Source organism: Tachyglossus aculeatus, chromosome 6, assembly GCF_015852505.1.
Source record: "Tachyglossus aculeatus isolate mTacAcu1 chromosome 6, mTacAcu1.pri, whole genome shotgun sequence".
NCBI classification, from domain to species: domain Eukaryota; kingdom Metazoa; phylum Chordata; class Mammalia; order Monotremata; family Tachyglossidae; genus Tachyglossus; species Tachyglossus aculeatus.
Genome location: NC_052071.1, coordinates 37,837,399 through 37,859,988, shown reverse-complemented (window position 1 = coordinate 37,859,988; position 22,590 = coordinate 37,837,399). Strand labels below are relative to the sequence as shown.

Below are 22,590 nucleotides of genomic sequence, written 5' to 3'. Positions count from 1 at the left end.
CGAAAACTCCAATAAGCAGGGAATCCAGCTCACACATTTTTAATTAAACGTAAATACTCGAACGACAAGGCAATTTTGGGGAAAAGTATTGCCAAGGACCCTGGCTCTGTTTCTCTGAAAATAGTGGTCTAGGTAACAAAAGTAACTAGAGCGACGGTGGGATTTTAAGCAAACCCTTTTCTAGACCAAAAGTGCAGCCCACATGGGTTGAGGAGGGACCATAGGGAGACATATTTAATCAAGGCATTGAGGGACAATGTTGTTGCTTTCAGGGTATCTAGAATATCTGCTGAGATCCTGGCTTTGAATAATTGGCTTCCAAGGAGTTTTCATCTAAGAGGACAAGTCAAATAAGATGCTTTTGGGAATTAAGAACTCAGATTCTCAACCCCTTCGACTGCAATTGGTCCCAGAAAGGAGAATGAATGTGTCATGACTGGGACAGAGAGTGTGTCTGACCTGATTACCTTGTATCTGCTCCAACACTTAATACAGTGCTTGGCACATAGTATGGGCTTAACACATACCATAATTATCATTATTATTATTGGTGTGGGGAGTCTTATTCCCACATTGCACCAGAAATATGGCACCAGTCCCACTGAACTACAAATTATGCAGGGTGTGTCCCTCTTTAAGGTCAGCAGCTGGCTCCAGAAGATGTCCAAATCATGAGTTGAAGCCCTTAATCAGACCACTTTCATATGGGAAATCTGCCATTTTCAGTTTCCACTGCAGTTAATAGAGTGAACAGCTAGGCAGTCCCAACCCCGCTATTAGGTATATCTCTGGTCCTGCCAGAGGAGAGAGGAAAGACTCTCCCTGGAGCAGTGGTCACTGTGAACGTGTCTGCCTGGAGCAAACTCAGTGACCAATTGAAAAAAATGTTAAGACATCTATGTGTCTTAACAATGCTAGTGATACCTACTGGTAGTCAATGAACACGGAAGGGTTTGATAATAGCCCTTTTCCGAGCAATTTTGTGTAGCCAGGCTTAAATAGGTAAAGTGAGATTTTGAAGACAGGACTGGGCCCTCCTACAGGTCTCTTTATTGGGAGGGGAGGCTCCTTGATTGACAGCTGCTGATGCCAGGAACCCTAAGCTGTCTTTCCTCCCTGTGGCCGGCCCGCCTGAACAAAAGGGTAGAAAAGAAGGCGGAAGCTTAATGCCGCCAGTTGAGCAGACATATGCGTGGGTTTTGGATGCTGGGGAGTGGTAGGGAAGATGGGGTTGGTAAGAGATTCCAATATGTTCCATCAGGTCTGCCCAATGCAGTCTCCAAGTAAGCTGCTACTGAGTTGAAGCTGTGCACCCGCTATGCCTCAACCAGGTTCAGGCACCAAAAGGATTTTTTGACCAGAATTTTCATTTTTTTTAAAAAAGCAAGCAAACAAGCAAAGCTTGGTCCATTTGGATACATCCTTACCCCTTGTCTTCCTGTTTCTAGCTGGGATCTGTTCTCTCCATTTTCATTTCATTTCATTCCTTTTCTTTTTGCCTCACCATGACATTTCCCTTCTCAGCAGCCCCTTAATCCCTCTCATCCTCTCCACAGAACTGAACCAAGGGTTTCTGGGAACCTCTTACTCTGTTTCTGTTGGATGACTCATGAAATTACCTACAGTGAGAACCACAGAGATATCATCCTGAGCTAAGAAGGATGATACTACCACTTCCTACCACTTTCTGCTTCCCTAATTTTCCATCAAATCCCACCGCTTGCATGAAGAGTGGACAGTTTCCCCCATTACAACTACCCAGACTAAGTCTGGTGGCTCAAAAGAGATGATCCCGGCCATCCAACCTTTATTCATTCATTCATTCAATCGTATTATTGAGCGCCTACTGTGTGCAGAGCACTGTACTAAGCGCTTGGGAAGTACAAGTTGGCAACATATAGAGACGGTCCCTACCCAACAGTGGGCTCACAGTCTAGAAGGGAATTATTTAATCTTTAATCTTAATTTAATCTTCCTGCTGTCAATGGGGTCCTCTATCCTGCTGGACTGAGTCATCTCCAGGGGGTTCCCAGACTCCCATGCGACTCTATCACTGTCTCCATCTAGAGGAGCTAATAGACTCCCCAAAAGGGATCTTCCATGCACCCCCTCACACCCCCATGTCAACAAGGTAGCACCTTCTCCTAGCCAACCCCATTTCTCCAAGTGTTTATTGTCCCTAGATCTGGCCAACAAAGGTTCCAATCGAGCATCAAACACCTCGGGAATACTAGCCATCACAGGAGTGACCAACTACCCTCCCCCCGACCGGTCCCGTTCTTTACCAAGGTCGGAGCACTGAACTACCCGTAGGTGACAGTGACAACCAAATGGGCACATGCCACTAAACGTCGGGGTCATGGCATCGAAGTCTGGCACCCCAGAGGTTGGCTCGGCTCCAGATGACTCCTCATCATTCAACATGCCCAGCACGTCGTCCTGGCCGAAATCCCAGAATCCTCTCTGTTCAAAAGGCAGGGCCCGGCTCAGGGCCAGCAAGGAACATAGTAGCAGGAGGCACGTCATGGCAGGACCAGCCGACCTGTAGAGAAATAGAGAAGATCCCAGGTTATTCTGAATTCATCTTGCCTCCCAGGACTAAGTTTAATGTAAGTTAATAATTCAGTTGGGCCGAAGAACAACTCAGCATCCCACGCCACTCAGTCGTACCCGTGAAAACCTGCAATCAGACACCTCCTTTACATATACTCATTCGTGCACGAATTTCCTAGCCTCCTCAGTCAGATGGCCCAAATCAGGATGCTTGTAGGCTAGTGAAGCTTTGTGCATCGTCACTTTAGGAGGCCTACCAGCACACAGTAACCCACAGAGCCCCAAGTCAATATCAGCTGCAGATACTAACCAAGCAGTGCCCAGATCATGTGGGACCTGGTGCAACCCACATTCACAAAACTCTGGGTCTTACACATTGTTCTCGTCAGATCAATTGCCCCTCTCTTCCTCCCTCCCCAACTGCTATCTTCAACACCTCACTTTCCATCAGCTCCTTCCTGACTGTATATATGTATATATGTTTGTACATATTTATTACTCTATTTATTTATTTATTTTACTTGTACATATCTATTCTATTTATTTCATTTTGTTAATGTGTTTGGTTTTGTTCTCTGTCTACCCCTTCTAGACTGTGAGCCCACTGTTGGGTAGGGACTGTCTCTGTATGTTGCCAACTTGTACCTCCCAAGCGCTTAGTACAGTGCTCTGCACACAGTAAGCGCTCAATAAATACGATTGATTGATTGATTGACTGTTTTCAAGCATGCTCATATATTCCCTAGAAAAACCCTCCCTTGATGCCACCACACCCTCAGTTAGACCCATTTCCCTCTCACCATTCTTCTCCAAACTCCTTAAGCGTGTTCTCTACACCCGCTACCTCCACTTCCTCACCTCCAACTCTCTCCTCTACCCCCTGTAATCAGGCTTCTGCCCACTGCACGCCACAGAAAAATACAACTGCCAAGTACAATAGCCACTACTCCATCCTAACCCTCCTTCCTCCTTGACCTTCTCCTGGGAACGTTATCCAGCCTTGGCTTCACCAAAACTGTCCTCTCCTGGTTCTCCTCCTATCTCTCTGACTGTTCCTTCTCAGTCTCTGGCAGAGACTGCCCCGACTTTCTAACTGTCGGTGTGCCTTAATGCTCAGTTCTGGATCCCCTTCAATTCTCCACCTGCACCCTTTCTCTTGGAGAATTCACTCACTCACACGACTACATGGACAATTCCTAAATCTACCTCTCCAACCAAGATCTTCTCCTTCCCTGCAGTCTCACATTTTCTCCAGCCTTCAGTTCATCTCTACTTGGATGCCCCATCAACACTTCAACCTTCCCACCCAAACCATGACTTTTCTGTCACTATTAAAAACACCACCATCCTCCCTATCACACAAGCCTGTAACCTTGGCATTATCCTAAACTCACCTCTCTCTTTCAAACACATTCAGTCTGTCGTGAAATCCTTTTGGGTTTACCTTCACATGTCCAGAATCCATTCTTTCCTCTCCATCCAAACTGCTACCACGTTGCTTCCACCTTGACTCCTGTATCAGCCGCCTCATTGACGTCCTGACCTCCTGTCTCTCTCCTCTCCAGTTAATACTTCATTTGGCTGCCCAGATCATTTTTCTGAAAAACCATTCAGCCCATGCAACCCCAATCCTCAAGAACCTCCAATGTTTGCCCATCCACCACCACAATAAACAGAAACGCCTTGCCTTCAGCTTTAAGACACTCAACCAGCTCTCTCTCTCCTACTGCAACCAAACTGGCAATTGTTGCTCCTCCAATACCAACTTACTTTCTGTACCTCAGTCTTATCTATCCTGCCACTGACATCTTGTCCACATTCTACCGCGGACTGGAACTTTCTCCCTCTTTATATCCAACAAACCACCACGCTCCTCACCTTCAAAGCCCTCCTAAAATCACATCTCCACAAAGAGGCCTCCCCTGACTAAGCCCACATTTTCCTTATCCACCTTCCTCTCTGCATGGGCCACACACTCTGCTGTGTACCTCTCGAACATCTTGATACTTACCCCAGGCCCAAAACACTTATATAAATGTTCTTATACTCCAATCTATTTTACTTTCTGCCTCCCTTTGAAGACTGTTCTTACAATCCTAGTGGGCAGAGTTCACATCTACCAACTCTGTTGTATTGTATTTTCCCAAGGCACAGTAAGCCCTCAATAAATACCATTGATTGTTCTAATACTCCTTGCAAATGCTCAATTTTAATTACAGTCCAGTAAATCCTTCATGGAGAGGGATGAGAGAGGATAGAGAGAATCCTAAAACCATTAGGAAAGTTCAGTTTTTGGTCATATTTTAACATATCCCACCCTGAACCCACATTAAAGGAACACTGTGGCTCGGTGGAAAGAGCACGGGCTTTGGAGTCAGAGGTCATGGGTTCAAATCTCGACTCTGCTAATTGTCAGTTGTGTGACTTTGGGCAAGTCGCTTACTTCTCTGTGCCTCAGTTACCTCATCTGTAAAATGGGGATTAAGACTGTGAGCCCCCCGTGGGACAACCTGGTCACCTTGTTACCTCCCCAGCACTTAGAACAGTGCTTTGCATGTAGTAAATGCTTAATAAATGCCATCATTATTATTATGAAATAACTCCAATAGACACAAACTGGATATCCAAGTAGGTGGGGGCTAAGTAAACAAGATGGCACTGTATATATTTCATGTGCTGTAATCAATCAATCTAGTAGCATATCATCAATAGTCTACAGATTTGAGGCTTGTAATCTCTTCAGATGCCTCTTGCAACACCTAATTGGTTTTGGTTTTTAATGGTATTTGTTAAGCGCTTACTACATGCTAGACTCTGTTCTAAGAGTGGGGTCGATACAAGCTAATCAGATTAGTCACAGTTATTTGTTAAGCGCTTACTACATGCCAGGCTCTGTTCTAAGAGTGGGCTAGATACAAGCTAATCAGATTAGACACAGTCCCTGTCCCACATAATAATAATGATGGCATTTATTAAGCGTTTACTATGTGCAAAGCACTGTTCTAAGCACTGGGATAGATACAAGGTAATCAAGTTGTCCCATGTGGGGGTCACAGACTTAATCCCCATTTTCCAGATGAGGTAACTGAGGCACAGAGAAGTTAAGTGACTTGCCCAAAGTCACACAGCTGACAAGTGGCGGAGCCGGGATTTGAACCCATGACCTCTGACTCCAAAGCCTGTGCTCTTTCCACTGAGCCACGCTGCCACATAGAGATCACAGTCTTAATACCCATTTTACAGATGAGGTAACTGAAGCACAGAGAAGGGTTTTGACACCTGTCTCCATGTTTTGTTTTGTTTTCTGTCTCCTCCTTCTAGACCGTGAGCCCGCTGTTGGGTAGTTACGCAACCCCCCGAGCGCCCATCCGCCAAGCTAGCTCTCTTCCTCCCCTCAAGGCCCTGCTGAGAGCTCACCTCCTCCAGGAGGCCTTCCCAGACTGAGCCCCTTCCTTCCTCTCTCCCTCGTCCCCCTCTCCATCTTCCCCACAGCACCTGTATATATGTATATATGGTTGTACATATTTATTACTCTATTTATTTATTTATTTATTTTACTTGTACATATCTATCCTATTTATTTTATTTTGTTGGTATGTTTGGTTTTGTTCTCTGTCTCCCCCTTTTAGACTGTGAGCCCACTGTTGGGTAGGGACTGTCTTTATGTGTTGCCAATTTGTACTTCCCAAGCGCTTAGTACAGTGCTCTGCACACAGTAAGCGCTCAATAAATACGATTGATGATGATAGATAGATGATAGATAGATATAGATAGATAGATAGATAGATATAGATAGATAGATAGATAGATAGATAGAGATAGAGATCTACATTTATATACACACACAGTCTTAATATATATAAAAATTGTTCCTGATCTCTAACTCTATATAAGTGCATATAGAGTTAGAGATCAGGAACAATACTGATTATACTGTTATGTAACATACATTACACATATAATATAATAAATATTGTTCCTGATATCTAATTATCTACCAAAAGATAGATACCAAAAGCAACATTTATTAAATGCTGATCAATAGCCAGCAATGTTCAAACCACTCTATAAACTCAATTCTTAAAGAAAGAGCAATCATTTTAAGCAGGGAGGCAGTATTTACCCATCTGACAGTCCGGTTTGGTCACTGCTCTGGAAAGGAAATCCTGGTGAGGGAGCAATGCTGGGACCAATTCTGTTGTATTGTACTCTCCCAAACACTTAGTACAGTGTTCTGCACCCAGTAACTGCTCAGTAAATACCACTGATCGATCAATCGACCTGTTCTAACCAATGGTTCTGACCACGTATCAAACCACCTCACCGACACACTTGCATTCCAGAATCCCCTTGGCCACCATACAATAATAGTAAAAATAATGATGGCATTTATTAAGCGCTTACTATGTGCAAAGCGCTGTTCTAAGGGCTGGGTAGGTTACAAGGTGATCAGGTTGTCTCACGGGGGGCTCAGAGTCTTAATCCCCATTTTCCAGATGAGGTAACTGAGGCACAGAGAAGTGAAGTGAATTGCCCAAAGTCACATAGCTGACAACTGGCGGAACTGGGATTTGAACCCATGACCTCTGACTCCAAAGCCCGTGCTCTTTTCCACTGAGCCATGGTGCTTCTGCCGGGAACCCACCTACAGTTCCAGAAAGTCCTAAAAAGATGAGTTGCCGGGGACCGTTGGATTCCCCCTTCTAGACTGTGAGCCTACTGTTGGGTAGGGACCGTCTCTATGTGTTGCCAACTTGTACTTCCCAAGCGCTTAGTACAGTGCTGTGCACACAGTAAGCACTCAATAAATATGATTGATTGATTGATTGATTCCTTCTGGTTCAAATTTGGCGTAGCCCAAGCCCTCAGAACCTGTGAGCTCACCTGAGTCCACGCTTGGCTCTGCCCTCCCCATCCTGTCTCATCTCGCCCAGCGGAATCAACCTGGGGCCACCATGATGCCCGGCTTCCCGGAGGTTGCCCCCCAGAAGAGGTCGGATGGACCTGCCTGCCAGTGGACTGTAAAACCCAAGTAAACTCAGCAGTGATTCAGTTTAGCTGAGAGCCTAATGACTTTGGCAGCTCTTTTCTCATTGCTCATCAGTTAGGGATTAAATAAAACAATATTCTGAGGCTCTGAAGAGGCAGGGTAGTGAGGGATGGAAGGGTTCGGCGGGGGCGACGTTTCAAAACCCAAGCTTTCCAACCCAGTTTGGCCCTCGCTGCTGAGATTGAATAAATAAAGAAAAACTGTGTCCCTGCTAGGGCTGACTTTTTGCATCGGTGTGGGTGTTCCTGCTTGGGAATGAGGATGATAATCACCACCTTACACCACACAAGCTCTTATCAAATGGCCTCCAGGACACATGTTTTTTATCTCTGTTATTCCCATCCAGAGCTGTTTTAAAATTTTTTTAATGCTATTTGCTGAGTACTCACATTGCCTTAAGCACTGTTCTAAGTGCTGGAGCAGATACAAGATAATCAGTTCAGACTCAATCCCTGTCCTACGTGGGACTCACCGGTTTAGTATTGAATCACCTTTTTACAGTTGAGGAAACTGAGGCACGAAATTAAGTGACTCGCCCAAGGTCACCCGGTTGCCAAGTGCCAGAGGCAGGATTAGAACCCAGGTCTTCTGACTCCTAGACACAGGTTTAGGAGCCACCTAAAGTGCTCTTCACACTTTAGGCCGCTTCTCCAATTCTCTCTAATTCTCCATTCTCTCCTCACAATATCCCTCACACCAGGGAGGAGGCAAGCATTAGGGTTTCCATTTTACAGATGAGGTAGCTGAGGGTTTGAGCGGTAAGTGGCTTGCCCAAGGTAACTGAACAGAGCTAGGACTAGAAATCAGGGTCGGAGGGCCCCACTCCCAGGATGCTCCCCTAGGCTAAACTTAAACATTCCAGACAGGAGCCAGACTGATCCTGGCTGGGGAAATCCCTTGCCCTTCATGGAATGGGGAAAACAGATCCTCAGAAGCACCAAATGGAAAATTCACCATTCTGGGATGAGAATTGGAGATAGCTGCAGGCTGGCAGCCCATTTTCCTGGTTTGTAGAAATGACACCCTTTCCAAACTAAACTAAACTAAATCCAAACTAAATCCTTTCTGCTCATAGATCAGGTAAACCAGCAAGCCCAGAGAACACTTTCCATTAGACAGTTATCACCCATCACAGTTTTGCTAGTTTAGCACTACCCTCCTATTATATTTAATTAAAAGGCATGGGTATATCGTAATTATACAATTAACACGTTTTCATGTCATCACCTATTCCTGTTGGGCACATTGGAGGTTTTAATTGGATCGTTTCCCCAGATCTCAGATACACAGTTATTGCATAATTTACTTGGCCCCATGATTCCATGATACTGATGATATAAATTCATTTGACATCCAATCCATCATGGTGGCCGAGGAGTCAATTCTACAGTGTAGTCTTGGGAAGGAACAGAATACAAGACACGTATCTGTGGGCAGGGTTTTTTTCTCTTTATTGCTAAATTGTACTTTCCAAGCATTTAGTACAGTGCATTGCACACAGTAAGTGCTCAATTAAATATGATTGATTGAATGAATGAACAGTGAAAGACCCATTTATTCACGACTTCACCATGTTACAGATGCCATTACTCTACCAACTGCTTATAGTGTGACCTTAACTTCTCTGTGCCTCCATTTCCCCAACTGTGAAATGGAAATTAAATATTACTTCTCCCTCCTACTGTGAGCCCCAAGTGGGACAGGGACTGTGCCTGGCCTAATTAACTTGTATATACCCCAGTGCTTAGAACAGTGCTTGACACAAGTACCATAATAACAATCACCACATTCATAAGACCTTATCTAGTGGAATGCAGGCTTGGGCTGAGAGGAAATCAGATCTGGACTATCTAGGCCAGAGACAGCAGTTTCTGAGGTAGATGGATGTCGTTGTACCCATGGCTCAGAAGGACTCTTCCAGATACAGCAGCCATGGCCAAGGTGGAGAGGTGGCATTGACAGCTCCCATCACTGCTAAGACACTGTGGCCCCACAGTTTGGGGTTTCTCTATCACCACAGCCAAAAGCAGGACCCTCAAACTTCCATATTTGCATTCTCCCTTGCCCATAATCTGTTTTAATGTCTGTCTCCCCTTGTAGATTGTAAGCTCCTTATGGGAGGGGATTGTGGCCACCAATTCTGTTGAATTGCACTCTCCCAAGCATTTAGTGCAGCGATCTGCACACAGTAAGCACTCAAATACCACTGCCTGACGGATTTCAGATGTGGAGGAGCAACCCTGAAAGCCAAATGGAACATCTGGCCAACTTATACCTTAGTAGGTGGAGACAGGAGACAAATTAGCCAGATCATTCGGATGTCCTCTTACAAGCTCTTGAAGAAAATGGATTTGAGGGGCAGCAATTATCCAGATTCTAATTCACCAGTTAACTGCTTGGTCTGCTATCTGATTTTATCTTAAAGTCAAAAGCATCTAAGTTTGAGAATCAGGGCATGCCAAGCTAGCTTGCTTCTTGAAGAAAGCTCCTTCCTGCAATCTGGGGCCATATTTCTGGTCATCTCGGGTAAGTTGGGGACAGGGTTAAAAGGGATGGGACCAGGAAAGAGGGGTGGGGCTGGAGACAGGGGAAGGGAAGAGAGAAAAAAAGAGAGGAAGAAGAAGGGAGAAAAGGGAGAGAAAAGAAGGGAGAGAGGGGAGAGAGAAGAAGGGAGAAAAGCAATCAACCTGGGGTATTGGAAGCAACAGGGAAAGAGAAGAGATACAAAGGAGCAGTAGGAAAGGGGTTAAGTTCAGCACTAATGTTGGCATCACCATCTTCTGCCCACTTTTGCCTAGTGTGGGCCCTGCCACTGCTGCTTCCACCCAGGTCATGGTGGGGGGCACGCCCAGCCCTAGGTGAACTGACCCTTTCTGGGCCACTCCTCTCTTGTGGCTGCAAGATCCTGGTTGGCTCAGTTGAGCTGAGGTCCCTGCAGCTTTTGCTAGCATGGCTGTTGGTGGCCAGTGGCCAAGGTTCAACTTTGGCCAGACTCATAGATTGCTGCTTGCAGAGCGACTGTGACCAACTGAGCCTGGGGCACGCACTGCCCCTATCCTTCCTGGATGCAGGGAGTGAGATGAATACTGACACACACAGACACACACACACACACTATCCCTTCTGATGATACCCCTTCCATCACTGAAGCTATCTCACCCCAGTTTTTTTTTTTCTATTTTTAGGACATAATGTAACAAACATATGCCCCTGAAAATCCTAAACTACTGCTAGAATATGGGGACTTTTGAAATGGCGATGTTGTATCACCCTAACTGGGGGGAAAATTCAGCTTATCCTTGGACTCCAGAATGGACATCTAATGCCAGCATCAGGTCTCTGCCATTTCCTGTGAAAGTGTGCCAGAGATATCTGATTTCTCTTTTCCTTGGTTTCATTTACTCTCTCCCCCATTAATTTTCCCCCTGACAGAGCCCCATTTGTTCCAAGGCTCAAGGCTGCAACTCTGAGATGGGGTTGGAAAACACGGAAAGAATGTCTAACTGGTGGATCCAGGCAACTCTGGCTGCTGTCTTCCCAAAGAGCTGACTTTTCAGTTCCCTACAATTCTTCTTAGACCAAGCAGGGCTCCCTCTTTGTGCCAAAACATAACTCAGTGAGGGCCTGTTCCCCCCTCCTTTCCCCTGGCCATTATTTTCCAACCTCCTGGACCATTTCCACAGACTAAGCTATGATTAATGATCGAATCCAGGGAAAATGTCTTCTCTCTAGTTCTGGCCTTCTCTCTAAGAGCAATGGATCATGGATGGATCATGCTTGTACCATGGTGATCTGCCTTCGGTTTTTCTACAAAGCCACTTTTTGCCACCCACGAGTCACAAAATTTACTGTTCTCAAGAGGCTATCTCTATACTTGCCAATAGAGACTCGTGTCTTCTGCAGTTTGGGCACCAAAGACTAACCCCTCCCAACAATTACAGCTATATATTCAATTCCAGACATCTCTCTTTCTAGAGCCACGTGTAGCATGTATACGTGGCCTAATGGAAAGAGCACAGTCCTGGGAGTCAAATAGTCTGGGTTCTAAGCCTGGGTCTGTCACTTGCCTGCTCTGTGACCTTGGGAACGTCACTTAAACTTTTCTGTACCTCAGTTTCCTTATCTATAAAGTGGGGATTCAATAGCTGTTCTCCTTCCCCATGTGGGACAGGGACTGAGTCTGACCTGATTATCTTGAATCTACCCCGGCACTAAATACAGCACTTAGCATGTAGTAACCACCTAATGAGTACCATTAAAAATAAAGACTCTTAAATATTGCCAGCAGAATATCAAGTGTACCCATAACCCACCCGCCTCTCCTCATTCTCAACCTCTTCTTGACTTTCCTGGTGCCCCTGCCTTCAACTTTTCAACATTAGATGCTGCGAGCTGAAAGTTCTCTGCATTATTCCACTTTATTCTCTCCTGAGAACTATAAAATAAGCAGCAATGTGCCTGCTTTATAAATCAACCTTGCAAATAAGTGTAAAAACTTCATTAGCTGTTTCCCAGCTTGCCCTTCCTGCAGGAGAGACCAGAGCAGCAAACCAATGCTGCAAGCAGTCTTTTTGAATTATACTGGAAAAGTGGTGTGTGGGCAAGGCTGCTGTGCATATTGGCAAATCTGGGTGAAACACATTCCTCTCTAAATTGTAAGCTTGTTGTGGGCAGGGAATGTGTCTGTTTATTGTTATATTGTACTCCCCAAGCATTTAGTAAGCGTCTGCATACAGGAAGCACTCAATAAATACGACTGACTGACATTCAATTACACAGTGACTGTGTGGCAAGGAACAGAGAGAACAATCATACGTGAAAAAGAGCACTTGGCAGCCAAGAGCCTTGGAGATATTTGAAGCAATATTTGAAGGGTGAAGGAAATCACCCTTCCAAGCTCTGGAGATAACTGGCTTAAAAGGGCTTTTCTTTTCTCCCCATTCTGCAGGAAAAGTGGAGGCAGAAAGGATTGGCCTGTGGTTCTCCAATGTTCCTCGGTGTATCTGAGGAAGCTCTAGACTGAAAGCCCTTTGTGGGCAGGGAATGTCTCCACCAACTCTGTTATACTGTATTCTCCCAAACGCTTAGTACTGTGCTCTGCGTTAATTGAAGAGGGCCGGGGTAAAACTTCTTCACTGGAGCCCACGGAGGGGCTTCTCTGAGTTCCCATTCTGTCTTCCAAGAGCCCAGACCCCACCTGGTTTTGCAGAGCTTCTGGGTAAAGAAAGTTCGGGGATCTCCACATCAGGAGTCAGAACCACATGAAACAGAAACCAGATTTCCTGACCAGCCCCGACTCCCCTTTCATTCCGAGATGACACTGGCAAAGTTCCAATCTGATCTTCTGTGTGGATTTCCCACTGTTATCGGGCTTGCCATTAACTTTGCAAGCTCCCATGGGCTTTCCAGACTCCCTGAAGCAAAGAACATACTGAGCCAGAGCCTCGGGGCCATTATATGCCGAACGACAACCATCTATTTGTAAACAAATGGATTCCTACTTATATACATCCTCTTACTCTATATGCGGGGTCTTTAACAGTACTGCCATCGCGGCGTGCTTATATTTATGCACACATGTCCATGGATACCAGACTTGAAAGCTGGAGACACTACCTCATAGTGCATGAGTCAGAGCTGGAAATTTGGAAAAGGAACAGCACTGACTCCTGGCTGATCCAACCACAGTGGCGGAGTCCGTACAACCCGGCTATTGGTGCCACGCCCTTGGCCTCGCCAGCCTGGCAAGGCAGTTAGATGGGCAAGCTGTACCAGATGACCTCTCACAGTCCCTTCTGGGCCTACATGTCTATGACCCCGGGGTGGGTGGGAGCATTTTGGAAAGGTCTTCCCTCCTCGGTAAGCTCCTTGAGAGTAGGGAATCACATCTATTAGCTCTATTGCAGTCTCCCAAGGACTTAGTACAGTGCTCAGCACACTCAATTAATGCACTTGATTGATAAGGAGGTGTCAGGAGTGGTTTGGAGATCAGTGAACACCAGGGACAAAGTTAGAAACTGAAGTGGTTCTAATTGTACCACACAAATAATGAATTTTTAATATCCTATATATCCCAAATCCCAGGATGACTTTACTGCAGTTTGACATTGTTAGGGCTTATGCGGAATGACAGCAACCTTCCATTAGCGGAATTCTTGAAAGGAGCAAGGACGTGCAGGACAAACGCTTTGAGATATCAGAGGGCTTGGAAAAGCTTTTCCCCCTTTTCCCAAGTCTTTTGGAAGCAGCATGGCCAATTGGAATGATAATAATAATTATGGCATTTTTTAAATGCTTACTATGTGCCAGGCACTGTACTAAGCTCTGGGGTAGATACAAGCAAATCGGGTTGGACACAGTCCCTGTCCCACGTGGGGCTCACAGTCTCAATCCCCATTTTACAGATGAGGTAACTGAGGCCCAGAGAAGTGAAGTGACTTGCCTAAGGTCACCCAGCAGACAAGAGGCGGAGCCGGGATTAGAACCCATGACTTCCCACTGCTTAGAACGGTGCTCCAGCGCTTAGAACAGTGCTTTGCACACAGTGCTTAACAAATGCCACTATTATTATTATTATTTTGACTCCCAAGCCCATGCTCTTTCCACTATACCATGCTGCTGGGAGACAGCGCAGGCCTGGGAATTAGGGGACCTGGGCCCTAATCCCAGTTTTGCCACTTTCCTGCTGAATCACCTTGGGTTAAATCACTTATTTCTCCATTCTTCAGTTTCTTCATCTGTGAAATGGGGATTCAGTATCTGTTCTCCCATATACTTGGATTGTGAGTCCCACAGGGGACCTGAACTGTGCCTAACCTGATTATCTTGTTATTTACTGCAGCACTTCTTACACTGCTTGGTACAGAGTAAGTACTTTACCACTACCACAGTGATTATTGTTGGAAAAGCAGAGTCTGGAGCTCCTGCAAAGCGAGCACCTGGACTATTTATCATAGCTACTCATTCATTTAATCGTATTTATTGAGTGCTTACTGTGTGCAGAGCACTGTATATAATAATAATAATAATGGCATTTATTAAGTGCTTACTATGTGCAAATCACTGTTCTAAGCGCTGGGGAGGTTACAAAGTGATCAGGTTGTCCCACGGGGGGCTCACAGAGTTAATCCCCATTTTACAGATGAGGTAACTGAGGCCCAGAGAAATTAAGTGACTTGCCCAAAGTCACACAGCTGACAACTGGTGGAGCCGGGATTTGAACCCATGACCTCTGACTCCAAAGCCCGTGCTCTTTCCACTGAGCCACGCTGCTTCTCTATGCATCTCCTTCTCCCATTACTTCGGGGGAAATCATTTCAGTAACCCCAAACAGAGTCAGGCACCAAGCTAGAAAAAGACTGGGCCTAAGGTTTCCAGTAAGCCTCCAGTAGAGGCAACAAGGCGCTCAATAAATACCAATGGCTGAACAAGCGCCCATTGTCCATCTTCTAGACTGTGAGCCCACTGTTGGGTAGGGACCGTCTCTATATGTTGCCAACTTATACTTCCCAAGCACTTAGTACAGTGCTCTGCACACAGTAAGCGCTCAATAAATATGATTGATTGATTGATTGATTTATCTGAGAGTGGGGTAAGACCAGCCTCATATTTAACAGGTGAGATTATTTTCCCCAAGACCCTTACCTTGTCTTGGCTACTGAACCAGCGTGGTATGAGGCCTGCAGCTAGAGGCAGGTTCGAGGATTGGGCTGCTGAAAAGAGACTTCCAGCTATGGCTGCTTTTAGCAAAGCAGTGGGGACACCAGGCACAAGGTAGATCAATCAATCAATCAATCAATCATATTTATTGAGCGCTTACTGTGTGCAGAGCACTGTACTAAGTGCTTGGGAAGTACAAGCTGGCAACATATAGAGACAGTCCCTACCCAACAGTGATCACTGGGCAGGGGTGGGAGCTGTCTCAGAGCACAGACAACAAACAGCTGAAATATAAACCTGGAATTCCCTCCCTTGTCATATCCAAGAGACCACCATCATCATCATCATCAATCGTATTTATTGAGCGCTTACTATGTGCAGAGCACTGTACTAACCACCACTCTCCCCATCTTCAAAACCCTACTTAAATCACATCTCCTCCAAGAGGACTTTCTTCACTTTCAAACCCTGTTTGCCCTCCCTCTGTATTGCCTAAGCACTTGCACTGTTCCCCTTAAGCACTTTGATACTCACCCCAACACTTTATGTACAGATCCTTAATGTCTGTTTCCCTACTAGAAACACGAGAAGCAGCGTGGCTCAGTGGAAAGAGCCCGGGCTTTGGAGTCAGAGGTCATGGGTTCAAATCCTGCCTTGGCCAATTGTCAGCTGTGTGACTTTGGGCAAGACACTTAACTTCTCTGTGCCTCAGTTTCCTCATCTGGAAAATGGGGATGAAGACTGTAAGCCCCCCGTGGGACAACCTGACCACCTTGTAACCTCCCCAGCGATTAGAACAGTACATAGTAAGCGCTTAATAAAAGTTATTATTATTATTATTATTATCATTATTATTATTACTAGGTTCTACATCTCTTGAGGGCAGGAATTGTGACTCCCAACTCTAACATACTGTACTTTCCCAAGCATTTAGTAGTGCACACAATAAATACTCAATAAACTTGCCAACTTGTACTTCCCAAGCGCTTAGTAGAGTGCTCTGCACACAGTAAGCGCTCAATAAACACGATTGAATGAATGAATAAACACCACTGATTGATCCTGGGTGCCTGGAGGAGGTGCTCAAATGAACCCAGGCAGGCGAGATCCGAGCCAGATTAAAACACTTTTATAGTAGTTCTGGATTTAGGGACCTTGGTGACAGTGAGAAAAGTGAGCTGATGTGAACTTTCTCTGAGTTCTGAAGAAGGGAAACTGCATTTTCAAAGGCAGTGAGGGGGTTGTCATAAATGCCAAACCACCAATGGGTGATGTTTAGAGAGACACAGTTCTGTTTCTTCGGTCAGGAAGTATACATTTAGGAAGTATGCTGTCCTCTCAAACGCATCTTCCCACTCCCCTCAAAAATAAAAATAAAAGGATTGTAGACAGTTTTAATGGGATTTCATAGGATGGTGCCGAAATGTAAAACAGATTTTTGAGAAGCTGACGTGGACGTGTTAGCACGACTTTAGAACATCTAAAGATACACCCAAATTTTCCGTGATCGCATAAGAGCTGCCTCAGCGAGCTAGAAATTGACTAGATGCATTATGAACACCTCAAGGCTGTTTGCAGCCAAGTGGCTGGAAATGCAGTCCGAAGCCTCCAGATTGAACCAGTTTTTAACTGGCCCTGCAGTCACTCCACCCGATTTTTGGACCAGTCTATTGGATGCCTCCACAAGGAGTTTGAAGACAGTGCCCTGAAGACAATGCCCTAAATAAAGAGCTCTCGAGATCCCAAACATCTTCTCTCACATCTCTGTTAAAGCTATATCCCACCAAAGAAATCAGAAAAGTTTTCCTATTTTGAGGTCCACACACCTGTGCTAACTGGCTCTTGGGAGGCTATTTTTCTGCTCACTGATGAAGGAAAGGGTTTGTACTGCATGTTAAGCCCTGTAGACTCACAACAAATACTTGCTGACTGACTATTATAACAGTGATTGTAATAGAATCCACATGAAATTCCCACAGCTGCCTCAGCGGGCTTCTCTCAGCCAACGGTTATGACTTACAGATGTAGAAAATGCAACTCTATGCGCTGGGTGCTCCTTCCTGAATGTGGACCTGGGAATTTGAGTTTCCTCTTTTTTTAAGTGTCCCCTTTGACAAATCTTACTGGTCACAAGGGCTAAGAGGTGTTTATGAGGCCTGAATGCCATATTGGCCTCTAAGCATACGTCTTTTTCGGGGTTTCTGATGTTAATGACTTCCTACCATTCATTTAAACAAAGGTTGACCCCTGGGAGGGAACAAGGAACACAGTAAGAGCAACTGGTTAGACCAAGGCCCTGGACAGTGCTAGTGTGTCTGATGGGAGCTTTTTTGCCATATGACACCATTTCACAGCCTTCCCCTCTGAGTGTTTTTACATTTCCCATCACCTCATTCATTCAATCGTATTTGTTGAGCACTTACTGTGTGCAGAGCACTGTACTAAGCGCTTGGGAAGTACAATTTGGCAACACAAATGTATGGAATTAGAGGTGAAGCAAGCTTAGGAGCCTGGGAACTCAGTGAGAGCGCTCCCCAAGTCGGCTACCCCAGGGACCCACGGGTGATACGTACCTCCCCAGACCGTTGCCTGTCAATAAATCAACCAGTCGTCTCCCTCTCCCATCTCCCCCGCTGTTGTGGCTCCTCAGCTTCTCCATCAACTTCCCGTATGTTGGTAAAATGATCGGTAGTATTTATTGAGAGATTTCTGAGTGCAGAGCACTGTACTAAGCACTTGGAAGAGTACAATACAACGGAGTTGTAAGGCTGGTATGCTAAACTCGGTCATCAACCATCTGGGCATCCACTGAGATTTCATGTTGAACCCTTAGGATCACTTGCCTCTCCTTTACAAGACTGGTCCTTTCCTTCAAAATCTAAAATCTGAGTGACCACTGATAGCACTTCGTGTCTCTCAAGCCTCCAGAGTCACAATGTCAGCCCTGTCAGTCTGTCCAGTTTGCTTATCAGAAAACACGCCATGTTATTCATTGTGCCCTGGAAACCCAAGTGCCTTGTCAGGGACTCCAGGGTTAATTATGTCCGGACCAATTCCCTCTATACTGCAAGCTCTGTGTGGGAAGGCAATGTGACTACCAACTCTGTTATATCTGTACTCTCCCAAGCGTTTAGTACAGTGCTTGGCACATAGTAAATGCTCAGTAAATATGATGGATTGATTGGTTGATTGAATTCTTTGACGGAGGAAAGGAAGTCAAATTTGCTCCTTCTGAGTAGCCAAGTGCTTCTCCAGCAAAGGCCCTGGAAGCCCATCTTATTGATCTACCCAAAGCCACTTTGCTAGGAGGGAAAAAGAAGGCAAAATAATCCCCTGACGTCTTCTTCCTTTTCTATTTTTATTCTCCTCTTTAATTTGACACCAAATGTATAATACAGTGGTTTGGACTCAGCACAAAGGATGGGGTAAGCAAAGAGGGTTTGAGGGATGTGATAATCCTAGAAGCCACCTCGCCTGTTGGCTCTTTAAATCCAGGAGAAGAATTTCTTGTGTGCTCTCTGCTCCCAAATTGCCATCCTTGCCTTTCTAACACTCTCGGTAAACATCAGCTTCAATACACTCTTGTGCCAATTCTAAACATGTGGCAGAATTCCCAGAAAAAGGCCATTTTCCATAACACAATGGTTATTGGTAATATACTAATAATAATTGTGGTGTTTGTTAAGTGTTTACTATGTGCCAGGCACTGTACTAAGCGCTGGGGTAGATACAAGGTAATTAGATTGGACACAGTCCCTGTCCTACAAAGGGCTCACAGCTTAATCCTTATTTTCCAGATGAGGGAACTGAGGAACAACGAAGTTAAGTGACTTGCCCAAGGCCACACAGCATACAAGTAGCAGATCAGGATTAGAACCCAGAACCTACTGACTCCCAGGCTTGTGCTCTATTTACTGATGATTAATCTCCCTTCCCCCCTTCGAAGTCTTACTGAAGGCACATCTCCAAGAGGCCTTCCCAGACTAAAACCTACTTTTCCTCATCTCCCAGGCCCTTCTGCGTCTCCCTGACTTTCTCTCTTTATTTTTCCCCACTCTCCCCGCCCCACAGTACTTATGTATATATCTGTAATTTTATTTATTTATATTTATGTCTCTTTATTTGTATTGATGTCTGCCTCCCCCCACCCGCCTCAACCTAATGAGCTCATTGTGGGCAGGGACCGTTACTCTTTATTGCTGTATTGTAATAATAATAATAATAATAACAATGATGGCATTTGTTAAGTGCTTACTATGTGTAAAGCACTGTTCTAAGCGCTGGGGAGGATACAAGGTGATCAGATGGTCCCACGTGGGGCTCACAGTCTTCATCCCCATTTTACAGATGAGGTAACTGAGACACAGAGAAGTGAAGTGACTTGCCCAAAGTCACACAGCTGACAAATGGCATAGCCGGGATTTGAACCCATGACCTCTGACTCCCAAGCCCGGGCTCTTTCCATACTCTCCCAAGTGCTTGATACAGTCTGCACACAGTAAATGCTCAATAAATATGATCGAATGAATGAATAATCATTCAGCAGCGGAAGCTGCCACTTCATCTGCTGCCCCTTGACTCAGTTGTGTTGATACACACAAGAGAACGCCAACATGTATGTAGACTGCAATTGGCTTATGTGCACATCACTGTTGGGGACCAGCAGCAGCCTATGAGGGCCCAAGACGGTGCAACTCTTCAAGGTTACTGGAAAGAAGACTGAAGAGCCTGCAGATAGTGGGTCCCCACAAAATGATAATGGCATTTGTTAAGCGCTTACTATGTGCAGAGCACTGTTCTAAATGCAGGGGGGGGATACAAGGTGATCAAGTTGCCCCATGTGGGGCTCACAATCTTAATCCCCATTTTACAGATGAGCCACCAGGAAACCTAGAATTATTGATTTTGTAATTGACCAAGAAGCAATGATTGTCCAAATTCCTCCCCGGTCTCCCCGCCCCCTCCAACAGAGATTTCCTCCCCTGGCCCTTCTTTAGTTTCATCCTCCATGGACACTGTCTTGTCTTATGCCGTCAAGTCATCTCCGACCCATAGCGACACCATGGACACATCTCTCCGAGAATGCCCCTCGTCCATCTGCAATCATTCTGTTGTGTATCCATAGAGTTTTCCTGGTAAAAATTCAGAAGTGCTTTACCATTGCCTCCTTCCACGTGGTAAACTGAGTCTTCGACTTCGGCTCTCTCCCAGGCTGCTGCTGCCCAGCACAGGGAAGTTTTGACTTGTAGCAGATTGCTTCCCACTCTCTAGCCACTGCCCAAGCTAGGAATGGAATGGGTAGACCTCTGCTTGACTCTCCCTCCCTCCCTCCAGAATACTGGAAACTCTCCAGGTGCAACCCTGAGAGGGGCCGTGGACGTTACTTATTACTAAAAATAATTATTGTTAAATTGTTAAATTCTTACTATGTACCTAGCACTGTGGTAGATACAAGATAATCAGGTCACACACAGTCTCTGACCCACATGGGGCTCACAGTCTAAATAGGAGAAAGCCCCTTTGAATCACCATTTTACGAGGAGGAAACTGAGATCCATTCATTCATTCATTCATTCAATCGTATTCATTGAGTGCTTACTGTGTGCAGAGCACTGTACTAAGCACTTGGGAAGTACAAGTTGGGCGCTTGGGAAGTACAAGTTGGATCCAGAGAAGTTAAGTGACTTGCCCAGCCACACAACAGTAAGTACCAGAGCCAGGATTAGAACCCAAGTCCTCTGACTCTCAGGCCCATACAGCGCTTAGAACAGTGCTTTGCACATAGTAAGCACTTAACAAATACCAACATTAATTAATTAATTAATATGCTTTCCATTAGGCCATTCTGGCTCTCATGATTTTAGAGATCCACACTGGAATTCCCAGTGTCAGGGAATTCTGTGGAATGAGGATGAGAGCCACCCCATCTAAAGCTTTGGTCTAGAGACCAAGGAAAGGGGTTGGGAGGAAAAACTGAAGAAAAGAATTCTCCCTGATCCCCATCCAGGTCCAATTTTCTGTCCTGCATAGCAGTAGACAACACGGCCTTTTATTTTTCACGAGAAGCAGCGTGGCTCAGTGGAAAGAGCACGGGCTTTGGAGTCAGAGGTCATAGGTTCAAATTCTGGCTCTGCCAATTGTCAGCTGTGTGACTTTAGGCAGGTCACTTAACTTCTCTGTGCCTCAGTTACCTCATCTGTAAAATGGGGATTAAGACTGTGAGCCTCCCGTGGGACAACCTGATCACCTTGTAACCTCCCTAGCGCTTAGAATAGTGCTTTGCACATAGTAAACACTTAATAAATGCCATTATTATTTTTTTTTGTCATTTGGGAGGTGGGTGAAGCAGGGAGCACTACTTGAGCCCTCGCAGATGATGACGGTTGACTGATTGATTGATTTGTTAACTCTGATTTTTATTAAATGCTTCCTGAGTGCTGAACGCTCAGCACATGGTGGGGGAGATGTAAATAAGCAGACATGAGACTAGGCTGGCTAACTTACCTGTGAGACAGCTAGGATTCCTGGACCTCTCTCTCCACATGGCTGAAACGGCCCACCATTCATTCATTCATCGTATTTATTGAGCGCTTACTGTGTGCAGAACACTGTACTAAGCATTTGGGAAGTACAAGTTGGCAACATATAGAGACGGTTCCTACCCAACAACGGGCTCACAGTCTAGAAGGGGGAGGAATCACCACCAAAGGCTAGAGTGAAGCTCTAGAGTGAAGGATTGGGACTTGCTCCTGCTGCTAGGGCACAGTGAATGCTCCTTTTTCTGCACATCCCAGGGAATGGAAAAGCCTATAATGCAGCTTATTACCGAGCCGGAATTCCTTAAACTGTGAGATCCAAATCCCCAGTCCAAAGTCAGCTGGCCTGTATGCCTACAAGTACCTGGTAAGCGCTTAGTAAAGTGCTCTGCACACAGTAAGCACTCAATAAATACGATTGAATGAAGGGTAAGGAAGCCCCTTGAGAAAAAGAGGGACTTTGGAAAGCAGCATGGCCTAATGGATAGAGCACAGGCCTGGGGGTCAGAAGGACCTAGGTTCTAATCCCAGCTCTGCCACTTGTCTGCTATGTGACCTTGGGCAAGTCACCTAACTTCTCTGGGTCACAGCTACTTCAGCTGCAAAATGGGGATTAAGACTATGAGGCCCATGTGGAACAGGGAGTTTGTCCAACCTGATTAGGTTGTATCTACCCCAGTGCTTACTACAGTGCCTGGCAAATAATAAGCACTTAACAAATAACATTTTAAAATAAAAACATCCTACTTTGTGTGGTATCAGGGCCATAGAACAAAAACTCCTGGCCCAGAG

At 45.4% G+C, this 22,590-nt stretch overlaps 1 protein-coding gene across 1 annotated transcript in view; it reads right to left on the bottom strand.

Annotated features, from left to right (window-relative positions):
* Positions 1-22,590, bottom strand: part of BGN (biglycan) — a 59,380-nt gene that overhangs the window by 16,468 nt on the left and 20,322 nt on the right. Inside the window, exon 2 of the mRNA XM_038747894.1 lies at positions 2,286-2,542. Coding sequence (XP_038603822.1) covers positions 2,286-2,526 — 241 coding nt within the window. The 5' untranslated portion in view covers positions 2,527-2,542. The remainder of the gene's footprint in view (positions 1-2,285; positions 2,543-22,590) is intronic.